The 14,563-nt window shown below is 50.2% G+C and overlaps 4 protein-coding genes across 4 annotated transcripts; 1 reads left to right on the top strand and 3 right to left on the bottom strand.

Annotated features, from left to right (window-relative positions):
- Nucleotides 1–523: 523 nt before the first annotated feature.
- On the bottom strand, nucleotides 524–4,638 carry N7533_009052 (uncharacterized protein; the record flags this gene model as incomplete). The annotated part of the gene is made up of 2 exons (XM_057105702.1): nucleotides 524–4,172; nucleotides 4,577–4,638. 2 exons carry the CDS (start codon nucleotides 4,636–4,638, stop codon nucleotides 524–526), a joined length of 3,711 nt encoding a protein of 1,236 aa, XP_056957151.1.
- Nucleotides 4,639–7,210: 2,572 nt separating this feature from the next.
- Nucleotides 7,211–9,865, top strand: N7533_009051 (glycoside hydrolase family 55 protein; the record flags this gene model as incomplete). Its single annotated transcript, XM_057105701.1, has 5 exons — nucleotides 7,211–7,541; nucleotides 7,592–8,050; nucleotides 8,100–9,279; nucleotides 9,329–9,421; nucleotides 9,484–9,865. 5 exons carry the CDS (start codon nucleotides 7,211–7,213, stop codon nucleotides 9,863–9,865), a joined length of 2,445 nt encoding a protein of 814 aa, XP_056957150.1.
- A 243-nt stretch (nucleotides 9,866–10,108) lies between these two features.
- On the bottom strand, nucleotides 10,109–13,023 carry N7533_009050 (uncharacterized protein; the record flags this gene model as incomplete). The annotated part of the gene is made up of 3 exons (XM_057105700.1): nucleotides 10,109–10,996; nucleotides 11,313–11,603; nucleotides 12,583–13,023. The coding sequence occupies 3 exons, from the start codon at nucleotides 13,021–13,023 to the stop codon at nucleotides 10,109–10,111; spliced, it is 1,620 nt and encodes a 539-aa protein (XP_056957149.1).
- A 114-nt stretch (nucleotides 13,024–13,137) lies between these two features.
- N7533_009049 (uncharacterized protein) lies at nucleotides 13,138–13,500 on the bottom strand (the record flags this gene model as incomplete). The annotated part of the gene is made up of 1 exon (XM_057105699.1): nucleotides 13,138–13,500. The coding sequence occupies one exon, from the start codon at nucleotides 13,498–13,500 to the stop codon at nucleotides 13,138–13,140; it is 363 nt and encodes a 120-aa protein (XP_056957148.1).
- Nucleotides 13,501–14,563: the final 1,063 nt, after the last annotated feature.

Below are 14,563 nucleotides of genomic sequence, written 5' to 3'. Positions count from 1 at the left end.
TTTGCGTAGATGTAGATGCACCGGTCCGCGTAGTATTGCTACTACTTGTAGTGTTTGGATGAGAAGGTAACAATATGCCAGTTATCGGTGCTGGGTTCTAACTCCGAAGGTCTTTCTGCCCTTTCGTTGGAATATCTGCCCTCGTTCCTACTATGACTACGCTGTCTCGGAACCTTGGAAGTACCTTGCTTGATCGAACTGCACCTGGCATTCAATGCTCGCTAGTCTATTACACTCTCCACTGAGACAATACACAGAAATGCACAAACGAATTAAACACAATGACATGATGAAGCCGGGAACCGGGGGTAAAATGCATATTTTCGCCAGATGATGCTGAAATCAAAAATAAAAACTGGGACAGGAACGTACAACGTAGATTCCTTGCATTATCGTACATTCGGGAATGGTAGGAAAAAGGGAATAAAGAGGAGCAAGAGAAGAAGAAAAACGAAAAACGAAAAACGAAACAACCTGCCAGCTTCTGGTCTTAACCCTTTCTCTCCTGTTCTCAAATGAGAATCTAATTTTTGATTGCTTGGAAGTGCTCGTTGAGGGCATCAATCGACTTGGCGTTCACTCGAACAGCCCATTGCTCAGGCTTGCCATCAGCCTGGGGGACCATGAACTGCATGCTGTTACTGGTACGCGCATAGTCCAGCTCCTTCTTAAGAAGCGTATTCAAGATGATGTTCCCACCAGGATCAGCACGGAGAACAACTCGAGCACGACCGGTGGCGGGATGCTTGAGCAGTCGCACAACTCCAGTGCCTTGAGAAACCCATCCAGTGGTTAACTTGAAAGCGCGAGCGCGGCATTCAAAGACCACGGTCTCTTCCTCCTCGCCGGCATTGGCGGAGGACATGTCAAATATGGAGCCAGGTGCACCGCCCTCTTCATCAGGTGTTGCAGCTCCAGGGGTGGCATTTTCAGCACCAGAAGTCTGAGCTGATGCCTCAGTGGAGGCTTGAGCGGAAGTCGAGTTTGTGTCGGCGGCAAACTTGATGGGAGTAGAGGGCTTCCAAGTGTTGTCAGCCGGGGCAGGGGAGGTGGTAGATGCCAGCTGGGGTGAACTGGTACCAAACGAGGCACCAAAGAGCTGAGAAGTCTGAGAGTTTGCGCCGAGAGATGCGAAAGGGTTTGTTGAAGTAGAAGGGGTAGAGGCACCGAAGTTAATGCCGCTAGAAGTTGGCTTGGGAGAAGCGATACTTGGGGTTGGGGATTCAATACGGTCGAAAAGGCTTCGGCTGGCTGCAGCAGTCGGCGCCGGAAGGGGTGTGTCTAGGCTAGACTTGCTTGCATCGCCATTTTCGATTGCCTTTGTCCGCTTAGATTTACGGCCAGTAGGCTCAGAATCGTCTTGTTCATCGTTGTCATCGCCAGAGGCACGGTGCTTCGGTGATCGAGGCTTCGCCTCATCAGAGGCGTCGCTGTCATTGCTATCACCGGCGGGTTGGGGGGTTGTTGAGGAGATCCGACCGAATATGTTTTGAGAAGCCGGGACAGGCTGGCTAGAAGAATCAAAGATCGAGCCAGAAGAAGGAGCAGGAGAAGGGGCGGGTAGTGCAAGTTTCTTAGAAGACTCTTCTTGTGGCGCCTCGTCTCCATCAACAAATGAGAAGCCCTTGCCAGGAATGAAAACGGCCTTCTTGTTCGAAGCGCCTTCCAACTTCGCACGCTTCTCGCGTTGTTGCTCAGCATCACGACGCTCCCATTCCTCCTCATCGTCTTCATCAGAATCGAAGTCCTCTGCCTTCCGCTTGGCCTTTTCTTTGGCCGCGGTCTCTTCTGCCTTCTTTTTAAATTGGGCCATGAAGTCCATGTTGCCAGTGCCATTGCCAAACTTAGGCATTGAAAGAGGAGCTGCTGAACCATTTGCATTCGATGATTGAGCACTGGCAAACATATTACCCGCCAGCTTTGGAGCAGCAGGTGTTTCAGGCTTCTTGGCTGGAGTTGATGTTTGAGTTGTGGTCGGGATCTTAGCAAAAGGGTTCTCAGCGGCCTTGGGAGCAGATTCAGAAGCGGCACCAGTGGTAGTGGTAGGAATCTTCGCAAAGGGATTTTCGGCGGGCTTAGACGAGTTTCCGGAGTCAGTCGTGTTCAACTTTGCGAACGGGTTCTCGGGCTTTTTAACTGCAGCATTTGATGGTTCAGTTGCCTTTGCTGGGGACGAGAACGACTGTGCAAACACGTTAGAGGTGGTCGAGTCATTCACCCCGTTCACAGTCGTAGGGGCCTTAGCAACATGGCCATTAGGCACAGGTGCGGTCCCAAAGGTCTTCCAGTCATTTTTAGAACCGACGGGCGCGCCCATTGCCCGACGTACAATCAGATAATGCATAATCAAACCGTCGAACCCATCCACACCAGGTTCGTAGATGGACAACTCTTCCTTGAAAATGGTGTCCAGGATGCGAAGCTTATGCAAGAGTTCAGAATTGCTCTTGTCCACGCTATCAGCCAAACCTGACTTCGGAATGGGAGGAGCGACCACCGGCTTGGCATTTGAAGAGGTTGACGAAGAAGGAGCAATGCCCTGCGAGGTTGTATCGGGCTTGGCGCCGAAGAGACCACCCAGAGGCTTAGCGGGGATTGTTGACACCTGTGGCTTGGCAGGTGAAGCTGCGAATAGATTTGCTGTCGGGGTAGATTGGGGTTTGGCGGGCTCCGGCTCCGATGCATTAGGCTTGGGGGCAGATGCTCCAAGCAAAGATCCAAACGGGTTAGAGCTAGATGGCTTTTCGGAAGCTTGGTCTGCTGCCGATTTCGACGCGAATAGATTGTTTGTGGCGGGCTGATCTGAGGTTGGCTTAGGAGCGAAAAGGTTCTGGGCTGGGGTTGGCTGCTCCTTGGGGGCTTCAAAGGGCTTGGGGGTACCAGCAGGAGCTCCAGGTGCTCCGAAGAGAGATGTGGACGGCGCAGCGAGCGCTGGCTTGGGTGAAAACATGTTGTTAGGTGCCGAGGGCTCAGCAGGCTTAGGCGTGCTAGATGCAGCAGCCCCACCGAACATGTTTGTGAATGACTGGGCTTCCGCAGGTTTGCTGGGGGATTGCTCTGTTGCTGGCTTTGGAGCGAAAAGATTCTGGGCTGGAGGAGCCTGAGCCGGAGGAGCGGATGTTTGAGGAGTGGCTGAGCCAGCTCCGAATAGGTTCTTAAATGGGTTGGCATCAGCAGAAATGTCGGTTTTCGGTGCGAAAATGTTGTTTTGCGTGACTTTCTCAGCCGCAGGCTTCGCGGTTGACGAGCCTGGGAATGCAGACTGGCTCGAGCCAGCTCCAAACATGTTCGTCGGTGCAGGCTTCTCAGATTCTGATGGCTTCGCAGCTGCAGCGGGGGCACCAAACAGGCTTCCAAACTGAGGGGCCTGGTTAGATGCTGGGGTTGCTTGACCGGCAAACGCAGGCTTGGCAGCAAAGCCCTCAGGCTTGTCGCTTGCGGGCTTCTCAGCGGTCGAAGTGCCATTCAAGTTACTGAATGGGTTACCGGCCTGGGTATCAGGCTTCGGAGCGAAAACATTGGTAGCCGAGCCTCCGAAGAGATTCTGGCTTTGGAAAGATGGAGTGGTAGTGGAGGTCTTTGGTTTGGCGTCCGGTGACATTTGCATAGAATCAGCGGGGGTGGAAGAGGAGTTCATGGCGTTGGATTGACCAAACATGCCAGAGCCCATTGAGGGAGTCGCGGTTTGAGGCGCACCGAAGGAGAAAGCAGGCTGGGATGGATTTGCGGATTGAGAAGTGGGTTGGTTACCGAAGCTGAAGCCCGTGAAGGGTGCGCTCTGGGTAGTCGGGGTAGGGGCAGCTTTGCCGGCCTCGCTAGCGAAAGGGTTGTTGAAGGTGGAAGAACCGAATCCACCAGAAGAGGCTCCGAAGTTGAAGCCAGTTTGAGCAACACCGCTGCTGCTGCTGCCACCGCCGAACGAGAAAGCCGAAGCATTGCTTTGGCTGGGCTGGCTGGGCTGGCTGGGGCCGGAGTTGGCTCCCGGGAAGCTTTGGCTTTGGGTCTGGCCAAAAGTGAAACCTCCAGACTGAGCAGGAGGAGCTCCAAAATTGGGAGCGGGGTTAGAGAAGTTGGGGGTAGAGAGACCACCAAATGCATTGGTGGGTTGTTGTTGTTGGTCTGCGCCGCCAGTCGGGGTCGTGCCTCGAGGGCGTCGGCGGATGTCCTTGATTCTGTTTTGTGATTGACTGTTAGCCGGATGGCTCTGGGAGCTCCTGTTGCGGATGCTACGGATAAGATTGAGATGCGACATTTCGAAGATGCGACGGAAAAGGCGCATATGTCAACGTCCAGATGGAATGGAGACGAAGTGAAGCAGGAATAGAGGAGTGCAGAAAGGCCGAGTCAGGTGGATGGAAGAAAGCGGTTGTGAATCATGAGTGAGAGGACCAGAGCACGAGAACACGAGAACAGCATCTTCACTTGCTGCCAGCTTGCGCGTCCTCGGACTCTCTCTGTCACTGTCTCCGACGCGGACTTCCATCCACAGGCAGGCTTGTTTGGCCTCGCCTAGAGGACCTCGACTCCCATCACCATACCACAGCTCCCGGGGAACGAGGGTGCGTATGTCACTTACTTTCGGCTGGCCAGCTGAGCGGCCGTGGCGCGCTGAGGCGCATCGTTGGGAGTGCTAGACATTTCGAGAAAAGGGTCGTCGTCTTTGGATCCTTGGGGACCTTGTGCTGAGCGTTTTGACATACTACAACCTTTTACGAAGGTTGGTTTGTTGTGGTTGTTATTTTGGTTGGGCGATGGACGCGGTGGTCGTGGTGAATGGCAGGAGCAACCGTCGTGCCTTCCAAATTTGGCGACCTTTGATCTTTTTCCAACTTCAATTCCAAATCATCCAAAATTATTCTTCAATATTCTTCAACTATTCCCTAACTTTCAAGGGCAGGCTTATTTATCTATCCCAAGCCCTTGTTGTGGTCGTCGGGGAGCTCTGGTCACCTCTCGCGCGTGGGATAAGCCGTCAAAGAGCTTCGATTGTCCGTCGCGCGGTATTGGGAGAGAGGCGAGAGAGAGGACTAGACCGTCGGAGATCACCGCTCTAATGTCTTGAGTCGCCTAGAGAGCAAAAGCCAATTTGTCTCTGCAAGATTCGATGGGGGAGATGTTGAGGTCCTTTGGGTCTTGTTCCGTGGCACGACCTTTTCCCGCGATCAGTCGTGCAAGCTGACTTCGACGGTGGAGTCACCAGGGTCAAAAATCGGAAGGATAGGATGGAAAACTGATCTCTTCGATGGAGATCTAGTCTTTTCGCGATGTCGGAAGGGAGGGAGGAGGTTGATTTGGCCCTGGGTATATTTTTTTTGGGACGCGGAGACTGTCAAAACTCGCGGAGGCTCACCCATTTCTGCCATCACGTGAGTATGTCTTGGCATGAATGTGCGTTGCGAGGGCATCTTACTCTCTATTGCTATCGGTTCCTATATCTTTTCCTTTGTCTTCTACCAGGGGACTTGGTGATGTTCAATACAGAGACGCTTTCGATAGAAGAAGGCACAGCAACCTTCATCCAAGCCTTCCGACGCAAAATTTCGACCTCTTCAATGACGTCGTGGTAACCATACTCTTCAAGTCCGGCCATCCGCAGTGAGTGGACGCAGCATCCCATGCGGTCTTCGTGCACGGTTCACCGGGGCCCTTCTTCGGGGGATCATCGTCTTTCCACTGTTCTTCGATCGCGATCTGTCCCATATCCTCCGTTTACTCCGTATCCACTCTTGATCCGGAGTTCTACAATCTCAGAGTCCGGTCTTGACCACTGGCTGTCGCCATATTGACACTAGCAATCTAGACCCAAGCCCCTTGACCGAACAGTTTCAAGTTACAACCCTAATTATCATCACCAACGAAGCATGGGTGGTTTGTTAATTTTCGCCACGAGCACTTGCATGGCTTTCAGTCTAAATTGAGATTGGTCGGAATCATTATCCCACCTGGTTTGACTGACTTACTAGTATAGCGTTTGCTTCAACTAGTTCTCACCTGGTGCTCTTGCCCCTCTGCAGAAAGATATATGGTACTATACTACGCCCGTGATCGAGCGAGAAAACATGACTATCGTAGCGTAACTATGTGATTGGATCACGGATTTATCTAGAGCAGACTAATTTCCATTTATCTCATGCCCAGGTGATTATGAACTTGGATAATCAAGTTTCCAATTTCCAAGGTTGAAGCCCTCAGGCTGGAGGTTGCAATGGAGAAGGGTGGAAAAAATTCAAGGCTTCTACTCCGTACAATCCATCATCCTGCAGATATATACTACTACTACCAGGGTAGTATCTAGGTAGGTACCTAGTAGGTAGGAACTTCAATCTTCAAGTTGGAAGCCCCCTGGGCCTGGAGTTGGAAGACGAGCGCGGATATATTCCCAACCTTGGAAATTTAGTCTTCAAGTTCTTGGAAGTTGGAAGTTGCTACTACCTACTACTACTAGTACCAGTAGTACCGACCTAGGTAGGTAGGTATTCGAAGCAAAGCAGCCACGGTCGTTCTCGTTCCTGTTGCTTACTTAGGTACTCCGTAGTAGACTCGGATTTAATTACTGAGGTCCCTCAACTCCTCCAGGGCTGTCATAATGCGTGACCCCTGAGTCGCATTTCCCCCAAAAGTGGCGCCAATAGATTCTGCAGCTAGTCACATTCCATTCCCTTTTGCTGCCCACCCCGTCCGTCTAGTTCCGTTTGAGCTCCAGCAAAATGTGTGGTGGCAGTGATTTTCCTCGCTATTGGCCCCAGCCTGCAGACTCGAGAGGGGACTCGATCCCCTATGGGGCGCGATCGGCGCGGCCTGTTCCTTATTCTCAGTTTACCTCGCCCCTAGATCATGAGGCAGGTCCAGCGTGACAGCGTGAATAAATGTCCTAAACTGGCAATGGCTGAAATGCCAAACTAGCCTCTGCCGGTAATTTGAGCGCCCTGGAGTCATTAGATTGATATTTCCCCGTCTCAAGTAGTACTCCGGGGTGGCACTCGTCGCGCGTTCAGGGTCATTTTCGGCAATATCAATGTGGACCGCGTGGGATCTCGTTTCTTTTCCTTGAATTGTCATGCGCACTTTCTCCACGCTAGGTACATAGCTTGTTGGATCTAGAAGAAATTACCGAAGCTGAATGTGGACGCGTGGGTATAAGAAACCGTGCACCCCCACAGCATAATTTGCCTTGTACCCGCGTCTTTTATGATCAGTGCTTGGAGTCAAAATGCATTATGCTCCGGTGATCACGCTTGTTTCCCTAGTGTTATGTGTCCGTGGGCAGCTTTTGGACATCCCGGCTGTGGATGAGCTCGTCCAATCTGCCTTACGGCCCCTAGCAGACTGGACGGACTATGATGGCCCTACTGGAACTGCCTCCTCCGATCTGACCAAAAGCACCAAAGCCACCGTCCACGCCAACATTGCCATTGAAGCAGCAGCAGTAACAGACGCGTCGTATTGGCTTGCCAGCATTTCTCACCAAGGCAAAGCTGCTTTCAACTCAAACCCTTCCAGCTATACTGTTTTCCGCAATGTTTTGGACTATGGCGCCAAAGGTAACCTCCCCGTTATACTAAAATCCAGATACAATATTTACACTCTCTAGGTGACGGAGTGACCGATGATACTGCCGCAATCAACTCTGCAATCAGCTCTGGTGGCCGTTTTGGGCCTGCGAGTCGAGAGAGTTCGACCACAACCCCCGCGATTGTTTACTTCCCGGCGGGAACATACTTGATTTCTTCACCCATCATCGACTACTACTTCACTCAGCTAATTGGAAACCCAAATTCTATGCCCGTCATCAAGGCCACTGCCGGCTTTAGTGGACTTGGATTGATTGATGGAGACCAATACCAAAGCGACGGCAATCAAGGATGGACTTCAACGAACGTATTCTTTAGACAGATCCGCAATTTGAAACTGGACCTGACCAATATCCCCGCGAGCTCAGCTGCTACTGGAATTCATTGGCCAACTGGACAGGCGACCAGTATCCAGAATGTGGATATCGTTCTGAGCTCTGGTTCCGGGACCCAACACCAAGGTCTATTCATTGAGAACGGTGAGATGGACAACCCTTTCCCTTCAAACAATAAAACTGACTGAACTAGGCTCTGGTGGATTCTTGGCTGATATCACGATCACCGGCGGCCTGTACGGTGCCAATGTCGGCAACCAACAATTCACTATGCGCAACTTGGTAATTTCGGACGCAGTGACGGGTATCTCTCAAATCTGGGATTGGGGCTGGACTTACCAGGGTCTCACTATCACGAACTGCACCACTGCTATTTCAGTCAACAATGGCGGTGTTGGGAACCAGCTCGTCGGATCAGTCGTTGTCCTTGACAGTACCATTCAGGATTGCTCGACCTTCGTGACTAGTGCCTGGCAGTCCTCAACCTCAAGCAACGGAAGTCTTATCCTGGAGAATATTGCTCTTGAGAATGTCCCAGTCGCAGTCAAGGGCCCGAGTGGTACAGTCCTCGCTGGCGGCACCACCACAATTGGTGCTTGGGGACAAGGTCATAAGTATACTCCTAACGGACCTACCAACTTCCAAGGCACTTTCACTGCACCAACACGCCCCAGTGCACTGCTTGCGAGTGGATCATCACGCTACTATACAAAGAGCAAGCCCCAATATGAAGCATCCGCCCAGTCATTGTTCGTCAGCATTCGAAGTGCTGGCGCTACCGGAGATGGCTCTACAGACGATACATCTGCCATTCAAGCGGCTCTGACCTCGGCTGCATCTTCTGGCAAGATTGTGTTCTTCGATCAAGGAACATACAAGGTCACAAAGACGATATACTTCCCTCCTGGATCGCGCATCGTCGGAGAAGCATACCCGGTGATAATGGCAAGTGGAAGTACTTTCTCAAGCATCTCGAAACCCGTTCCAGTTATCCAAGTTGGCAAGTCCGGCGAATCAGGCTCGGTCGAGTGGTCTGATATGATTGTCAGCACGCAGGGATCTACTCCCGGTGCCGTTCTGATTGAATGGAACTTGGCTGCAGCTTCGGGCTCCGGCATGTGGGATGTTCACACTCGCATTGGTGGTTTCGCTGGCTCCCAGCAGCAGGTGGCTCAGTGCCCAACCTCTGCAGCCGTGTCTGCCGCTTGCGAGGTTGCTTACATGTCTATGCACATCACTAGTGGAGCCAGTGGGGTGTATCTAGACAACGTCTGGCTGTGGACGGCAGACCATGACCTTGACAGTGCGGATAATACTCAGATCTCCGTCTACTCTGGAAGAGGTCTGCTGGTTGAAGGTAAAAACATATGGCTGTAAGTTCACTGTCGGAATCTGAGCTTGCTTCGCCGCTAACTTTATCAGGTACGGAACCGGTGTTGAGCACCACTCGCTCTATCAGTATCAATTCTCAGGAGCCAATTCTGTTGTGGCAGGGTTCATCCAAACAGAAACACCGTAAGTAGTTTTGAAGTCTAATCATGCAGCCTTATTTCACATCTCACTAACAACCTTGTTAGATACTACCAACCCAGCCCCAATGCGGCAAATGGCCCTTACCCTACCAACTCCACTTTGAATGATCCAAACTATAGTAGCTGTCTCTCTGGAAACTGCGATGCCTTAGGACTACGTGTCCTCAATAGCAACAATATTAACATATACGGAGCAGGGCTGTACAGTTTCTTCAACCACTACAGCACCACTTGCTCAACTTTCCCGTTACCCGAGAACTGCCAAAGCGAAATATTTAGCATCGAGGGTAGCACGAGCAATTTGGTTGTATACGCGTTGAGTACAGTTGGCACGACGAACATGATTGTCAAGGATGGGATTTCTTTGGCTGTTGTCGGCGACAATTTGGACACTTACGCTGCCACTATTGCGTACTTTACTTTGTAACGGATACTTTTGATTCTTCTTTTGATTTGTATTTAATTATCGTTCGAGTTGAAATTATGTCATTTATCTCGACGTCTTTCATGGTATCTACTGGACTTCAAGCTAGAAATACCCCTAAGTGTCTAATCTCCGATCCACTTGGGCATTATGAGGTAATTTGGTATCCTGATAGCTTACTAGCTATTGTTCTGTACCTGCGTGTCTATAGTATACACTGAAGGTCTCCATTGTCTAACATCTATTCTACCATTGCAACATCTCCCTGCGTGAATTCTCAGGATCAAAAACGAGCGAATGGCTAAAATATACCTGCGCGTTGGGCTGCTCCTCGTCAAAGAAAGGCATACAGTGCGCTATTCTTGCCGCAGCGGGTATATCTGCACAGCTTGTTACGGCCTCGAGCCCTTCCTCTTCGATTTCAACCCATTTCGCCGCTATAGCCGCTATAGCGACGCTGTTCCACACTCCTTCCTGGACAGTCGAGGAGCGGAGCACACTGACAGCACGCCTTCGGATGTAGGGGTCGCGACAATGCGCCGCGACGTTAAACATACTTGCAATGATGCCGAAGTCGAGCGAAAATGTTTTGGACGAGGATCGATATGACGAGACCGAAGAAGATGGCGAAGATTGCGGGGATGAATGTGACTCATTGATCGACTCGCCCAGAGCCACCATCTGCTCGAAGTAAGGGCAGAATTCGTCCCAGGCGAAGATATTCTTTGCCTCCAACTCGCGGACAAGTGGTTGGGCATGGAGCGCTACGAAGCAGTCAAGCTTGCGTAACTGCAGAATGGCGGCTCCGCGGCGCTCACGGGTGGAAAGAGAGGCACTGCGCTTGTCGAGGAATTCTTCCAGGGCTGTGGACCAGCGTTCCAGTAATGAAAGCCCAGTATTGCGTAGGATAATAGCATCGCGGTCTAGATTGGAGATTGAATCCGCCATGGTCTCTGGATCTTGAGTTTTGAGTTGTCCCATTCGAGATATTCTTTCCGCGTCTTGCTGTCGGTACCAATAAGTGTAGATCTCGAGCATCTCGCGCGCGTCGGCTAAAGAAGCGAAAATGACGGGCCGGTCGAGGTCTATAGCCAGTTCGGGCCAGATATTGAATTGATCTGAGCGGATATGCTGCTCGGTCTGTCGAGAAACTTATTAGCAACGTTGTTGATAGGTGATGGGGTCGGTTTTTGAAAATGAATATTCGTACAACAATCGCCTGGCCCTGTAAGCGTGTGAACAAACCGCACAATACCCTCATGGGAATGTATGGGTTTCTATTCAAGTCCGAAGCAATAAATGGGCTTGATGCGTTTCTTCGGATCTCGGCGAGGATCTTTAGTCCGCTGGTGATATGCGTGATGGCTGGCCCGTAATGACCGCGCATGGCCTAAGCATTGAAGCTAGTACGCATCGCTCTGCGGGGAAAAGAACTTGAATGAAAGCGCACCTCAAAGCATGCGAATAGAATGCAGGATATTAGGCATACATCGAGGGGTTGTGAGCTGGTCGGTGTGGGCATTAGGCAGCGCATAGCAGATAGATATTGATGCAGGGCGAATGTGCCTTTAGCAGCCAATTGACCCGAGCGGAATGGAGTCACATCGCGTTCAAAGGTTTCATGGAGTGAACCTAGAGCCACGGTGACATGGCGAATGGCCGGTTCGTGGTGCACAGACTGTAGTAGTAATGATTCCCAGAAGGCGCACTCGAAGTCGCCGGCCAGCTGCGGGGCGGTCTTCTCTAGGAAGAATTGGAAGGATCGGCGCTCCCGATCGCTATTAAATAAACTATACCAGGGGACACTGGATGGCTGAACAGTGGGTCCTTTCGGTAGTAGTGAGTTTGATCGTGAAGTCGTTAAGCTCACGGATGGCTTAGTGTCTCCATAGCCATCGCATGGGCGGCCGGTGGATGTGCATCGCTGACAGGCCGGGCGTTCTTCATCGCATTTGACGCGTCGTTCTATTGGTTTCAGTGAGTAGTCAAAGAAGGAAAAAGGTTAATGCAAAGAGATGCGCCTCTCACTCCTAGATCCAGTCAGCAGGAGATCGTGCTGGGGCGGGGAGAACGGACTTGCAGGTCAAGCAGCCGGTCCTTGTCTTGGGCCGATATGCTCGTACCCGGGCCTCCGGATCTACTCGGGGCATCGTTCGCGCAAGCTGTGGGGGATAAGAGATTAAAGGTGGTATGGGTGGACGAACGAGGGGTCATCGGTGGCTTGAAAATTGTCGGTTAGGGGCGACGCGATTCAAGTTCCACTTTGTCAGCGATAAGGCTGGGCTTGCGGGGAATATTGGGAACATCCTAGGATGAGCCGACACAACCTTGAAGTTGAGACTAGATGTGTATTATTCTGGGTGCAGTTTATTTGTGTATTTGTTTTAGACAAAGAAAGAAAGAAGAAACCTAATTTGGATATCCCCTATTTCTAGTTGCGGATAATCTACGGTGGGATCTACTAGTACTCTTACGATTAGTCTGTATGGAAAACAGAATATATGGATAACCTTGGAACAGGCTATTTCTATCATTACCAACATTTTATAACATGAATAAACCCCCGAGGCGCTAGATGCGTAAAAATAATTTGACAATATTAAATATGCCCCCTAAACGTTCGAATGCTCTTGCAAAGTCTAAATAGAGTATGTCAGTGATCGTCATATTATACTGCAGAGAGAATTGCTAGTAGTACATACTATTTCATCATCCGATACTCTGGCCTTGGTGTGGGTTGTCATAGTCTTGCGTTGCTTACGACTCGGCATGTCACTATCCTTGCCCGGCATGATGCGGCCTGGGTGGACAGCGTTAAGAAGCACGAGTGCAATGAGCATTGGCAAGCTGTCGAGGCAATACTGGTACGCCTCGTGGAGAGGGATAGTGCTTGTCAGACCCTGCGAATATTCGGCCAAACGGAAACAGATTCGAAGCTGTATATCAATTAGTGTCATATTGTAATCGCATGGCAGCTTTTCGCTTACCGTGATCAAGGCGAGACACGCGTAGAGCACATATAAGAGAAGGAGAGCCTTCTTCATGTCGGGCCGTTGTTGCCGAATAATCTTGAGGTGAAAAACGATTGCACAGACGACAAAAATGAGAACAAAGAGCTGCTGGGCACCCACGCCACCCATATAAACGTGTAGTCCCATCATTTGCGTCTTGTATGAGATGTCGTTGCCTGCTGCCGTCGCAGCTCCATAGACCTGAACAATAAACGCGCTTTTTCATTATTAGCATGGAGCCAAGTTTGGAAGAAAAAGAGGGTCTCACATTATATCAAGGATAACGAAAGAAAGACCAAAGTGCCATGGTCGTACGCGCAAGACACGCGCATCATCGCTGAAGTTCCAGACCATTCGACCCATGACCATATAGACAAATGCGTTGGTCCATAGCGGTGCGATGAGAATCAAGATAAACCATGCAGCATAGTAGCCATAACTGGCCGGATTGAGAATACTCAGTACACGGAAGATATAGGTCAATGTTTGCACCGCTCCGGACATGGCGATAACCCAGCAGTATACTTTGCGATGCAGAATTGCCTGTGCGATATGGAAGAGAGTCGTCAAGCCGAGGAGGACGGTAAAAACGTATGCAGCGGCAACAGATGGACAAAATGACCACATAGTATTGGGGGTCGTTAAAGCTATTACTCGTTATTAACTTGTTTTTGACAAGGAATGCCATCACAGATCGGGGATGATTGTCCGTACCTTTGCACTGAGCCATGATGTCGGTGAAGCGTATGCCGCAAGTCAATGGTACTGATAATTATGGGAACGAATCTAATGAAGAGAATTCTAGAGATATGAATGATTTAAATACCAATCTGTTGCTTTCTTACTGCCTGATGAAAAGTCGTTGTTTGGCTTTGTCCATACGAGATTGGCCCCTAAAGGTGGGTCCGCACAGCCCTAAACTGTAGTCCCGATTGGCTAGTTCGTATGGACTAACTCCTAACTCATCTAAAATGATCTTGTCAGATTTCTCCACTCGATGTCTCCCATTTGCTAATTTTAGTTGAAAGAAAGCCACGTTTTGAGTGGGTGTACTTGAGACTGGGGCTTTTGCCGGAATCCATCTGACAGCCTACTATACGAGCCTCGAATTAGATGGCATTATTCTGCAAGATCATGGCTTAGACTCCATGCTAAACCAGCCACGAACAATTTACCTTTGGTGAAGCATAATGACAGCACCGAATAGCATACTAGAAACTCTAGGCAACTACTAAAATATTGAGAAGATTCTTTATGCTGAATAGAAAATTGAGAGAAGTCCACAGCGGGCAGTCAAACAAGGACTAAAGTAGACTAAGGATTCTAGGCCGATTTTCGGACCCCATTTCCATGGGCCGTCCACCGACCCAATACTATCCAAACCGACCCGAAGCTCTAGTAGTACTAGTATTCCTGGCACCTCTCACTTGGCTGTAAAAGCTGTGGACAATACGATCTATTTGATAGAATTGGCATAATGGAACTGCATAGCCACACATACAGATAGTATTTGAATTGTCCTGCGAATGATTGAATATCTCATAAAATTACTAGTCAGTTACTAGTTACTAGACATCCTAGTATACCTCAGGTTTCTCTGCTACACTTGAAATTAATGTGACTAGTACCACATCAAAGGGAATATTATAATCCATTTCGCGACAGAGGAAGAGCCATATATGCCCCCTTC

This window comes from Penicillium manginii (assembly GCF_028828005.1).
Source record: "Penicillium manginii strain IBT 31320 chromosome Unknown utg000006l:1.0-4164085.0:1.0-4166146.0, whole genome shotgun sequence".
NCBI classification, from domain to species: Eukaryota; Fungi; Ascomycota; class Eurotiomycetes; order Eurotiales; family Aspergillaceae; genus Penicillium; species Penicillium manginii.
Note: the sequence above shows the minus strand (reverse complement) of the source record. Positions and strands in the feature narration are given on the sequence as shown.